This window comes from Sinocyclocheilus rhinocerous, unplaced genomic scaffold (genome assembly GCF_001515625.1).
Source record: "Sinocyclocheilus rhinocerous isolate Xijiao unplaced genomic scaffold, SAMN03320098_v1.1 scaffold1295, whole genome shotgun sequence".
NCBI classification, from domain to species: Eukaryota; Metazoa; Chordata; class Actinopteri; order Cypriniformes; family Cyprinidae; genus Sinocyclocheilus; species Sinocyclocheilus rhinocerous.
The window spans coordinates 886,827-900,291 of record NW_015660499.1 but is presented as its reverse complement, the minus strand read 5'-3'; the positions used below and the strand labels follow the sequence as shown (position 1 = coordinate 900,291).

Genomic DNA, 13,465 nt, shown 5'->3' with positions numbered 1-13,465 from the left:
TATATCTCGCAATTCTGACTTTTTTTCTCGCAATTGTGAGTTTATATCTCGCAATTCTGACTTTTTTTTCTCGCAATTCTGACTTTATAACACACAATTGCAAGTTATAAAGTCACAATTGCGAGATAATAACTTGCAATTCTGTCTTTTTTTCTCGCAATTGCGAGTTTATATCTCGCAATTCTGACTTTTTTTTCTCGTAATTCTGACTTTTCTCGCAATTCTGACTTTATAACACAATTGCAAGTTATACAGTCAGAATTGCGAGTTTATATCTCACAATTATGACTTTTTAACTCACAATTGCGAGTTTGTATCACGCAATTATGAGAAAAAAAGTCAGAATTGTGAGATAAAAAGTCGCAATTACCTTTTTAATTTTTTATTCAGTGACGGAAACGGGCTTCCATATATATCCTATGAAATTTGCTTCTCAAATAAATGTATCTTGTAAGGATGTTTTTAAGGAAAACAGCACAGAAGCACTGCAGTGTGTGTGTCTGTTTCACTCACTGCATTGAATTCTTGACTGTATTCTTCACCTCATCCTGTGTGAATCCTGCTCTCGTCTCCTTCATATCTGCTTGACCATGAGTGATGTTTGTTAAAACATTCATGTGTGTAAGTGTGTGTCTTGTCACCTCACTCCTTCTGTTCAAGGCTACAGGTTTCTGCCGTTCACATCCAGCATTCTGCACCAAATGCTGCCATAAACACAAATACCCACAGCACTAACCAAATAAACACAGAGGGTAAGTGTGAACTATTGATTTCTATCAGGGAATATTTCATGGAGACATTGAGGGGTTCATTATTTATACATGTACAACAGAAGTGCAGTGCTGTCTGCTGGCAGAGCACTAAAATATATATAAAAACATCTCGCTTGTATCATGCGACATCGGTGTGATCGGCAGTGGCGTGGTGGGAGATTTCTAGCCTCAGAATCTGTTCACGGGGCATCTGAGAAACTTTGCACACAAAAATGTCAACAGCTCTATCAAAATGGCAGGCCTGATTTATGCAATTTCGTGTGAACATTGTGCAAAACATTTTACAGCAACCTGTGTTACACGGTCATACAGATTTGGGCAATATGAGGGAAATGTTCTTGAATAAGCACCAGTGTTATTTTAGTATCACATATATATACTATTATAGTTTTTTTTAATATTTTGAATTCGATTTTATTTTTTATGCTTTTTTAATTTTTTAGCTCTTTTAGTACTTAAGGTTAAACTAAATGAAAATGAGAAATGTTGCCTTGGCAACTAGCTGACATAAAATAAGTTTAAGTTTTAAATTTAAATTTAATTGAAATAAAATGATATTTAATCTCAATTTAATTTAATTTTAGAATTTTAAATAAATTTTAAATTGAATGTTTATTTTGTTTCAAGTAACATTTTTTTTAAAATTGTTTTAGGTTTATTTAATAACCCTGATGAGCATATTGTGAAAAGTCATAACGTGCAATTATATTTTCAAATTGTTACCATTTATTTATTTCAACCCGATCTGACTGTGAGCGATAGAGTTGTGATTTAATGAAAGTCTAATTAATTAAATCATAAAAATGTAAAATTAAAAGAAATAATAATTGCAAAATAAAAATAATCACCAAAATAAGATGAAATATTGTATATATTTACCTCCATGTAATGCGAACATTAACGGACATCAGAGAGCCACGAACGTGAATGTGTTTCTAAATTATTGATATTAAATATTGTACATCAAAGAGGTTTAGCTGACAAAAAAGTTTATAGGAACCCCTTCTGTAACCTTAAGTAGTCATGTTGATTTAGTCAAATCAAAAAATATTTTTGTGACTCTACAAAGGACAATGAATTATGGTATTAATTATGGTTTAATTCAAAACTATGAATTATTGTATAATTTATGGTATAATTTTTTTTTTTACATTAAACAGCAAAGGGACGTTCCCAGAAGTCCCTACATGACACATATGATTATATTTTACATAAATAAATCTTTAAATATTTTTTTCTTTTTTTCTCAATTTGCTATCAGTAATGTACATTAGGGTGTTTTGTTACATTTTGTCATTAAGTAAATTTTTATGTTTATTATTTATTTGTTTATTTATATTTTTATTTATTTAATTTCTGTCAGCCACACAGCTGCCAGTTTTTTTAAACATGAATTTTACAGGATATTTTTTTTTTTTACATGCAGTCTAATATCTTTTGAAGACATGCTCTCATTCAGAGATGTCCAGTTATTGAAGCAGGGTTGGGCATGAAGCTGAAATGTTTGCACATTTAACATTTAATGCATTTGACACACACTTTTATCCTATCTGACTTAAATTGCATTCAAACTGTACAGTTTATCAATTCGAACCCATGACCTTGAGATTGCTAGCTCTGCCGTTTGAGCTAGAGGAACGCTTTGAGACGGGAATGTTTACACAAAAATCCTGTCTCTTGTTTAGTTAGCAACATGAAAAGAAAGCGTTCTTGGCATATTTTTAGATATGTTAGGAAAGGCAAACACAGCCATCCTGAGGCTTCTTTGATCAGCTGACTCTCACAAAACTCACGCAGCTACACTTTCTTTGCAAGTATACTTGTAATGCAGATATTTTCATTGGATTGCCTAGTTACATAAAAAAACATTTCATTTGAAATGTGCAATCAAATTAGTTGTTTCGGCAAAAATCTGTGCTTGTTTTCAGTCAATGTGGACCAGACGCTGTGCCGATAGTCAAACGTCTGGCAACATGAGTCTGATGCGTGTATGTGTGTGTGTGTGTGTGTGTGTGTGTGTGTGCAGGTTTAGTGGTGAGGGAAGCGCGGATCGAGATCTTCCGGCAGCAGGTGGAGGAGAGATTTGTAGACTCACAAGCTGTTCACAGGGCATCTGAGGAACTTTGTACACAAAAATGTCAACAGCTTTGTCAGGACTGATTTATGCAATTTCGTGTGAACATTTTACAACAACCTGAGTTCCACGGTCATACAGATTTGGACAATATGAGGGAAATGTTCTTGAATACGCGTTATTTTAGTATGACTGATATTCTATTATAGTTTTTGTTAATATTCTGAATTCTATTTTATATTTAAGCCTTTTCTTTTCACTTTAATTTTAGTTTTTACATTTTTGTGATTTTGTTGTGTTTTTGTCATTTTATACGTTTTTGTTTTTATTAATTGTTATTTATTAGTGTTATGTAATATTAGTTATTTTAGTACTTCAAGTTAAACTAAATGAAAATGAGAAATGTTGCCTTGGCAACTAAATTAGATCAAATAAGTTTCATTGTTGATTTATATTTTATTTCATTTAATGTTTATTTTGTTTCAAGTAACTTTTTTTTTCTTTTTTTTTTTGCAGTTATGTATTCAAATTGTTACCATTTATTATTTCTACATGATCTGACTATGAGGGAGAGGGAGTTAATAAAAACCTAATTAATAAAAAAAAAGTACAATTAAAATAAATAAATAAATACATGTAAAATAAAAACAATCAAAAATTAAACACACAACAATTAAACTAGATTAAATATTGTATGTTTACCTTCATGTCAATGCGAACATTAATAGACATCAGAGAACCATGAATGTGTTTTTAAATTATTAAAATATTAAATATTGTATATCAAAGAGGCTTGACTAACAAAACAGTTTATAGGAACCCCCTCTGTAACCTAATGTAGGCATGTTGATTTAGTCATATCAAATAATATTTTTGTGACCCTACAAAGACAATTAATTATTGTATTAATTATGGTTTAATTCAAAACTATGAATTATTGTACAATTTATGGTGAAAACAGTAAAGGAACATTCCCAGAAGTCCATACATGACACATATGATTACATTTTACATTAATAAATCTTTTTTTTTTTAATTCTTTTCTTCTCAATTTGCTATCAGTAATGTACATTTGTTTTTTTTTGTTTTTTTTACATTTTGTCAAGTTATTTTTTGTTTGTTTATTATTTATTTGTTTTATTTTATTTTATTTTTTCCATTTAATTTCTGTCAACCACAGCTGCCAGTTTTTAACCATGAATTTAAAAGGTTTTTTTTAATGCATGCAGTCTAATATCTTTTGAAGATGTGCTCTCATTCAGAGATGTCCAGTTATTGAAGCAGGATTGGGCATAAGGCTGATGTTTGCACATTTAACATGTACAGTTTATCAATTCGAACCCATGACCTTGAGATTGCTTACTCTGCTGATTGAGCTACAGGAACGCTTTGAGACGGGAATGTTTACACAAAAATCCTGTCTCTTGTTTAGTTAGCAACATGAAAAGAAAGCATTCTTGGCATATTTTTTAGATAAGTAAGCACGGCCATCCTGAGGATTCTTTGATCACTTCTTTGAAAACTCATGCAGCTACACTTTCTTTGCAAGTACTTGTAATGCAGAAATTGCGGATTGCCTTGTTACATTAAAAAAACTTTTTTTTTGAAAAATTCTGCGTGTTGTCAATCAGTGTGGACCAGACATTGTGCCGAGAGTCTGATGCATGTGTGTGTGTGTGTGTGCAGGTTTGGTGGTGAGGGAAGCATGGATCGAGATCTCCCGGCAGCAGGTGGAGGAGTTGTTTGGTTTGGAAGATTACTGGTGCCAATGTGTCGCCTGGAGCTCCGCAGGAACCACCAAGAGCCGCAAGGTGCACGTCCGCATCGCATGTGAGTATAAACACACACACACACACACACTGCTTTAAAGAGAAGAGTCTTTGCTCTGTCTGCACTGACTGCAGGAGATTTCTCTGTCTGACAGACACTTTGGCTTCATGACCGTCACGGTACGGACATCTCGGTTCGGTGCATGAGGCCTTACAACGAATACAGACAATTCACCCCCAATCCAGTAGGGGGCGCCCGCAGCAATGCAACTCTGTTTGATAACCAGCCGCCAGCAGAAGAACAGCGAATGTTGGCTTCATGTTTATTGACACACACACACACACACACGGTCTGTGAGGAAGTCTGTAAGCTGGCTGAAGGTAATGGAGCATTTATGCAGATCAGAGTCTGCAGACAGGAGACAGTCTGGAGCACACAAACACACACACACACACACAGGGGACTGTCTGGACATCGCTTTATGATCGTATTAATCTTGTTAATTTCCTGCAGTTCATCTTGAGTGTGTGCGAGTTGGGAGCAGGTTATCGGTGCGGCCCAAGGGCACTTCACTCTCCCTCTGTCGTCTCGGGCTGAGTGTGTGTGTGTGTGTGTGTGTGTGTGTGTGTGCGTGTGTGTGTGATAGACACAGATACACGGAGACTGAAGCCGACTGGCAGTACAACACAAGAAACTTCCTCTCATCTGGATGCTTTCAGGATCAGAGCTAAATAAATCAATGCGACTTTGGAATTGGTGGATGGATGGATAGACAGACATATAGATTGTTAAACAGACATAGATAGATAGATAGACAGACAGACAGACAGACAGACAGATAGATAGATAGATAGACAGATAGATAGTCTTCATTCATCTAACATGGTTGTATGTTTCAGGTTTGATAGAGTGAGCAGATTAGTAATTAGCTTAAATTAAAAACAACAGATTTTGAATGGAAAGTCCCCAGATATGTAGATGTATTTACATAGGTGTTTGTGTGTGTTTGTTGACTCATTCAGTCATACTATTGTGAGCAGAGGGGCATTGTGGGAACTCTCAGCTGGGTTATTTTATGGGTGATTGAACAGGGCAGAAATTCTCTCTCTGTCACACGCCAGCACACACACTCGCACAAAAACACACTCACAGACATACAGCCGCTATCACAGAGAGAGACGGACATGACAGGAAGATTGAACAAGATGATAGATTATCTCACTGATTCACCGCCGAACACAAATTTAGTGCCCAAATAAATTCATGTGAGTTTCTGACACGCAAGCGCTGCCCTGTGTATGTGTGTGTGTGTGTGTGTGGATGGAGGTGATGGGCTCATATGGATCACCACTACAACACTTTTTTGAAGGTTTGTTTGGATTGTGATAGATGCTACAGTTCGCTGTGAGCACAGGTCTGTGTGGGAATGTTTATGACATTATAGAAAGAATGTTATTCATGTTATATTTAGGAATTATTAGAAAAACCTATTTCTATGGAAACTGTACAGCTTGCAGTTACTGTAAGCTGATAAGTTATTTTTAGTTCCATGTGCTGATTCTGAATGCGTCTCTCACAGACTGGCAAAGGAGTTAAAGGCTTGTGCACTCATCTGTTTGTGAAATGGAGCTTTGTGCTCATGTATCCTACCTTTCTCATTTGGCACAAATCCAAATATTCCATAATATTTCCATATGTGTGATGTAACGTATCTGAATGCTAAATTAGGCTATTATAGGCTAAATTATAGGCTTTGTACTTCAGTTCCAATGGTGAAACAGAGGCGGTATTTTATTTTGATGAAGTACCAACTGCGCTGTCAAGTTAGCAATGCTGGAACTGATGTGTTTTGTGTGTGTGTGTGTGTGTGTGTGTGTGTGTGTGTGTTCACACTTCAACTGTTTCCTTATACCAGCGGAATCAACTTTAAACACTTAATTGTCTTATTAATAATGCATCACTGTATAAAGGTCTGCTTTTATTTGTGTACACTCACAATGAAAACAAAACATTGTGCTTTTGTAAAATAAAGAAAACAAATAGGATGTCGCTTTCTGCCATTTGAGTTTCCTTTCTGTAAAACACAAATTAAGCCTGTCACAAAAACGAACTGAAACTCAGCATGTATAGGCTACGTTACGTGTCACACTGTTTTTTTCCCTTGTTTATCTGTAAACTAAATCAAATATATTTCAAGAATGTATTCATTGTATGTATATACTGTATGTACTGCAGATTATATATATTTAACATAATGCAATAATATTTAGTATTTTCACATCTAGGTGGAAAAAATTGTCCAAAATAAATGAAAAGAAACCGAGCATAGTAGTTTTTTTTTTTGTACCGAAATCGTATCGAACCGTGACCCCCGAACCGAGGTACGTACCAAACCGTGACATCTGTGTACCGTTCCACCTCTAATATATATATAATCTTTAAATAATATTACATAATTTATTTTATACATTTTATAATATATTTATATTTATTTTATACATTATTAGTTTCGTGACTTGGGTACTCAGTCAGTGTTGGGTAAGTTACTTTCAAAAAGTAATTAATTACTATTACTAATTACATCATCAATATTGTATTTAAATTACTTTACTAATTACTCTGTCTGAAAAGTAATGTAGTTACTCAATAAGTAACTTAATTATTCAAATCGCTAATTAGGCTACATCTTAAAATCCCTATAAACCTTAAAGCATAGACAATAGAAATTAAACTCTTTATTCTTTCAATTTGAGTCAAACATAGAATAGTTTAGCCTTTTAGCTTTAAAACAACTGTAATACTTAAAAATTTTTATTTAAAAAAATGTAAGCTTCTTTGGTTAACAAATAGAAATACTCTGCAAAATATCTGAATAACAAAAAAAGCTTAAGAAAAGTTAAACAATGCATTTCAGTTTGGCAAAATGTTCAGGGAAAGCCCGACTAGTAAAATCTGTACAGGTTTATGTAAAAATAACACGTTAACTAATGTAGGTAAGAATAAATTACAGAAATGATCTCCTCCGCTGAATAAAGCCGCGTCAGATCGCGCTGTTCTTCTGAGGTAAATTCTGGCTTATTCCTCATAGCAGTGTATCTAGGTGAGGGCGTTTGCGCGCAGGTGACTGCAGATAATGAGCTCAGATATGGGAAAGACTGTACCTCGCTTTAGTTTCATATGGATTACATAATCAGAGAATACCCGTTTTCGATTTGAATTCGTTCATTTAAAAGTAGACACTTCAAGCTTTCAGATACGGGAGAGACTGTACCTTTCTTTAGTTTCATACGGATTACATAATCAGAGAATATTCGTTTTTGATTTGAATTCGTTCATTTAAAAGTAGGCACTTCAAGCTTTCAGATATGGGAGAGATTGTACCTTTCTTTAGTTTCATACGGATTACATAATCAGAGAATATTCGTTTTTGATTTGAATTCGTTCATTTAAAAGTAGGCACTTCAAGCTTTCAGATACGGGAAAGACTGTACCTCGCTTTAGTTTCATAATCAGATAATATTTGTTTTCGATTTGAATTAATTCATTTAAAAGTAGGCACTTCAAACTTCATATACGGGAAAGATTGTACCTCGCTATAGTTTCATACGGATATCAATGAAGGCTACAGACGTGACAGTTTTAAAGAAGGTGTGCTGCCCAAACTTGGAAGCTCTCTTTATTAACCGTAAGCCTGTTTATTCCCCACAGGAGTTTTCCTCGTTTATTCTGGTGAGTGCGTACATTCTTCCAGACGCGCGTGTGAACGCGGCGCTAGAACTGTTGGCCGATAAAATTACACACACAGAGCAGTGTTATCCGGACTCTTTCATTATCATTCTCTGAGATTTTAATAAAGCTAATCTCACCCGTGAACTGCCTAAATATAGACAGCACATCACGTGCCCCACCAGAGACAGCAATATACTGGAAGTAAGGAAGTTATTTCCCTTAACCAGGAAATTAACGTTCTTAGAATTGACAAGACAGTTGACCCTGAGAGGTCAAGTAAATATCTACAGCGGATCTAAAATATTCATAATTAATTATAACTAGTTATGATTAATTATTCATATTTCCCATGAGCTGATTCGTTACACAGCTGTATATATAGAGTAAATAATGCATAAATCTGTACATAAATCTTCTGTTCCAGATTCATACACTATTATTTATTGTTAAGTCTTATTTAAATGTTTCTGTTCTCATGTCAGATATGTATTTATATATGTATGTATGTATGTATGCATGTATGTACCAAGAGCTTCTTAAAAAGCACAACAAATTCCTTATATAAATAAAGCTGATTCTGATTCTGATTCTGATTACCTAATCAGAGAATATTCGTTTTCGATTTGAATTCGTTCATTTAAAAGTAGACACTTCAAGCTTTCAGATACGGGAAAGACTGTACCTCGCTTTAGTTTCATACGGATTACATAATCAGATAATATTAGTTTTCGATTTGAATTCGTTCATTTAAAAGTAGACACTTCAAGCTTTCTATAGACATATTTCTCATGTCTCCGTGTCAAGTATTCGCTGAGTTTGTGATGCGTAGAAAGTTGTTTGTTTAGTTTATTTTACAAAAGCACAATGTTTTGTTGTTATTGTCAGTGTACACAAATAAAAGTAGGCCCTTTTTTAGATTCGATTGATTTTAGTCTTATCTGAGTATTTAAGGTTTCTCTGTGAATCAGGAAAAACTGAAAGTGAACGCGCCGGCGCGCAGAGGGTTAAAGACGCTGCATTCAATTTTATCTTTAGACTGTAAATTTAGATTTCAAATTCAATATTGATTTTAGAACTTGAAATTATTTACAGTATGTAACGCAAGTACTTTATAAGTAACTGTAATTAAATTACCTAAAAACAGTAATCCCTTACTTTACTTTTTCAGTGGATAAGTAATTTAATTACAGTACTTAGTAACTCGTTACACCCAACACTGGTGACAGTATATATGTTTTATTTGATTAGTGACTAAATTCTATTATATTTTATTAGTTTTAGGTCTGTATATAGTGATAAGTGTTATATTTGATTAGTGTAGTGATGTGAACAATGTTATATTTGATATGGTATTAGTTTAGGAGCTGAATATGACTTTAATTGTTTTTTTATTTTATATATTATTGCTTATATATTATTGGTATATACTGATATGCTATATTTGATTAGTTTAGTGACTTTAAATATATTATATATTATTAGTTTATGGACTGTGTATACAGTAGTGATGTAAATGTTATATTTGATTAGTTAGTGGACTTAAATATTGTATTGATATATTATTAGTTTAGGCACTGTGTGTAGTTAAATAAACAACAATACATGTTATTTCATTATTTTAGTAACCTAAAAATTAGTTTAGAGTCTTGGTATATAGGAATGGATGTTATATTTGATTAGTGGCTAAATATTTTATATTAGATGTTATATTAGTGACTTTGATTGTATTAGATTAGTGACTTACCTTAAATATATTAAATATATTATTAGTTTAGGCATTGTGTTTAGTGCTAAATACTATATATGATTAGTTAATCTTATTTATTGTCAGTTTAGGAAGAGTGTATTGTGATAGATGTTATATTGGATTAGTTTAGTGACTTTAAATAGCACTTAACATTATATGTGATGAGTTGAGGGACTGTGGTCAGTTCGTTGCTGAAGTCCAGACATTATAATTATGAATGAAATAGGAGTGCTGATATACAGGTGTGTGTGTGTGCTGTGCGTGCGTGCGTGCGTGTGTGTGCGTGTGTGTGCGTGTGTGTGTGTGTGTGTGTGTGTGTGGCTTCAGCTCTGTTTGGGATATTAATGCTGTTTAAGATTTGTTGCTGTAGCAATGTAGAGCACTAAAACTATGAGTTGAATGCATTACACACTCACACAGTCGGACACACACCTCCTCTGAGACGTGATTTATTTGCCTATTACCTCCATCAGTAATGTGAAGGAAAACAGACTTGCACGGTGTGTGTGTGTGTGTGTGTGTGTGTGTGAATGAGCAGAGAAGTAAAAAGCTTGACAGGCTGAAGATATTTTCCTTATGCGCGTGTGTGTTTTATGTGCAGTTGAATGGAGAAATCACAGCGCAGACAATTGAAGGTTCAGGGTGAAATAGATTTTAAAGAAAAATAAGTTTTTTGATCTCAATATTTTTTTACAATGTTTTGACGAGTGAAACCGCTCAGGGGAATCATCCATTCAACTGCAGGCAATTTGATCATTTTTAATCATTTTCAATCAACCAAATTATGCATTGGCGGGACAGAACACATGAATTTGTTAATGAATGACCCCAACAATTTTGGAGTGTTGAGGCAAACGTATCATTGAATCAGAATTTACTGAACCGATCGCTAGTTGAAATCTGTCTGCAGAGCTGGTAGTAACTGCATGATTAAATGTAATCTGGATTGCATAATCAGATTCCAAAAACCAAGTACTTGTATACTAATTAGAGTATATTACATTTGATCATAATCAGATTACAGTTACTTTTTATGCATTACATGATTACATATTCACACAATGGCAGTAAATCATTAATAATTTATTGATTCTCCCTAATTCTTTTTTTTTCTCTTTTATATTTTCTTTTCTAAAAATCCTAGTGTCATATCATTTAGCTTTGACTATATTCGAAATATCGGATCATGTAAATGCCATTGTAAATACATTTGCAAATGCTTCTGGATTTGGATGAAAAGGAAGACTTTGGGCATGTAATGTCATTGTTATTTTCATGTTTATTAATGTTTGTTCCATTAATGCAGGGATTTCCAAATGATTTGTCAGCCAAACCCCTTTGAGATGAAATATTTAATTGGAAGGAAGTTAATATTTAGATAATTTAACAACACATTCGCATGTTTGAAGTTCTCTGGTGTCTGTTAATGGTCACATTGATGTGCAGGTAATACATATTTTTATTTTAAGTGTTCAAATGTTTAAATAATTTATTTTTAATTTTTATGATTTCATTAATTATTAGCAAACCCACTGCAGTTCTTACACTAAGCCCAGTTTGGGAAACCCTTGTTTAATGTAATATTTTATGTATTTTATGATGTTTTGTGATATAAAAATTGTACGTTTAATGGCAAGTGTAAAACAAGTTAGATCTAGTTAGAAAAAGTTAGAAAAAGTAATCTACCTAAAATGTGACCCTGGACCACAAAACCAGTCATAAGGGTAAATTTTACGAAATTGAGATTTATACATCATCTGAAAGCTGAATAAATAAGGTTTGTTAGGATAGGACAATATTTGGCCGAGATACAACTATTTGAAAATCTGGAATCTGAGGGTGCAAAAAAAATCTAAATATTGAGAAAATCGCCTTTAAAGTTGTCCAAATGAAGTTCTTAGCAATGCATATTACTAATCAAAAATTAAGTTTTAATATATTTATGGTAGGAAATTTACAAAATATCTTCATGGAACATGATCTTTACTTAATATCCTAATGATTTTTGGCATAAAAGAAAAATCTATAATTTTGACACATACAATGTATTTTTGGCTATTGCTACAAATATACCCCAGCGACTTAAGACTACTTTTGTGCTCCAGAGTCACAAACTGAGTAACGTTACTAACTACAGTTTTCCTTATGTCATCTGTAATTATGGACTACAATTTGTATTGTACCCAGCTCTGTCTGTTTGTCCGTCCGTAATAATTGTATTATAAAATGTTCTTTTATTTATTTATTTATTTCTAAATTCTTTATATTTTATAAATAATGTATCATTATCACTATGTATCACTAAATTTTTATTTGTCATATTATGACATATTATATATACATATATATCTATTATATATATTTACTGTAAAATGTTATTATTTTATGGGAAATATCAAATTATTATTCGTTATAATATGAAATATAATACAACATACGTCATAAATGATCAATGTATGTGTCGCCCGTCAGTAGTGAACAGATATGAAGTCTATTCTTCATCATAAAGCTCACAAAGCAGCAGAGAGAAAGAGGATTGGGATTCACATATTCACCCCCTCCACAACTATTCACACACATCTCTGCATTTACAATTCACAGGTTCACACATGAGGTGTGAGAAGGATGTGTTGAAGATGAGATGAGTCTGGCCTTCTGTCAGTTAGACCTCAAGTGTTAGACACCCACTCACACACACACACACACACACACAAACACACACACACACACACAAACACACACACACACTCACACGCACACACACACACACACACACACAGACAAACCAACAGGGAAAAATAGATATATACACCCACACGTGAACATTGTGAAATAATAAAGCGAACGAATAGCACAAATGTTTGCTTTGACCTGAGAATATGGCAGATATGAGCGTCATTCACACGTCCTGTGAGCTGTACTCTTCACCGGTGTGAAGAAACCAATCACACACACTGTCAACTGCACACAAAACATCACAATGAGATGAAATCCAGTGCGATTATAAATTCTGCGCTACTTATTATTATGTGGAGTGCAAAAGTCTGAGAGAGCATCTGTTATTTTTTCCATTTAAACCTGGAAATAAATTGTTTTTTTGTTTGTTTTTTTAAATAAAATGACCACGTGAAATGTAAGAAATATTCTGTGCTATTTCTAGGTGACTAATGAAGTGTAAGTAAATGAGCCGCGTCTTTGTCTCCATTCTTCACAGTCTTGAGGAAGACGTTTGAGCAGGAACCCTTGGGGAAGGAGGTGTCACTCGAACAGGAAGTGCTGCTGCAGTGCCGCCCACCCGAGGGCATACCGCCTGCTGAGGTACTCTCACACACACACACACACACACACACACACACTCGCTTGCGTGTGTCA

At 33.8% G+C, this 13,465-nt stretch overlaps 1 protein-coding gene across 1 annotated transcript in view; it reads left to right on the top strand.

Annotated features, from left to right (window-relative positions):
• The window catches only part of LOC107725164 (netrin receptor UNC5C-like), a 165,907-nt gene that overhangs the window by 68,973 nt on the left and 83,469 nt on the right, over window positions 1-13,465 (top strand). Inside the window, exons 3-5 of the mRNA XM_016534336.1 lie at window positions 2,800-2,843; window positions 4,578-4,677; window positions 13,308-13,411. Of these exons, the coding sequence (XP_016389822.1) occupies window positions 2,800-2,843; window positions 4,578-4,677; window positions 13,308-13,411 (248 nt within the window). The remainder of the gene's footprint in view (window positions 1-2,799; window positions 2,844-4,577; window positions 4,678-13,307; window positions 13,412-13,465) is intronic.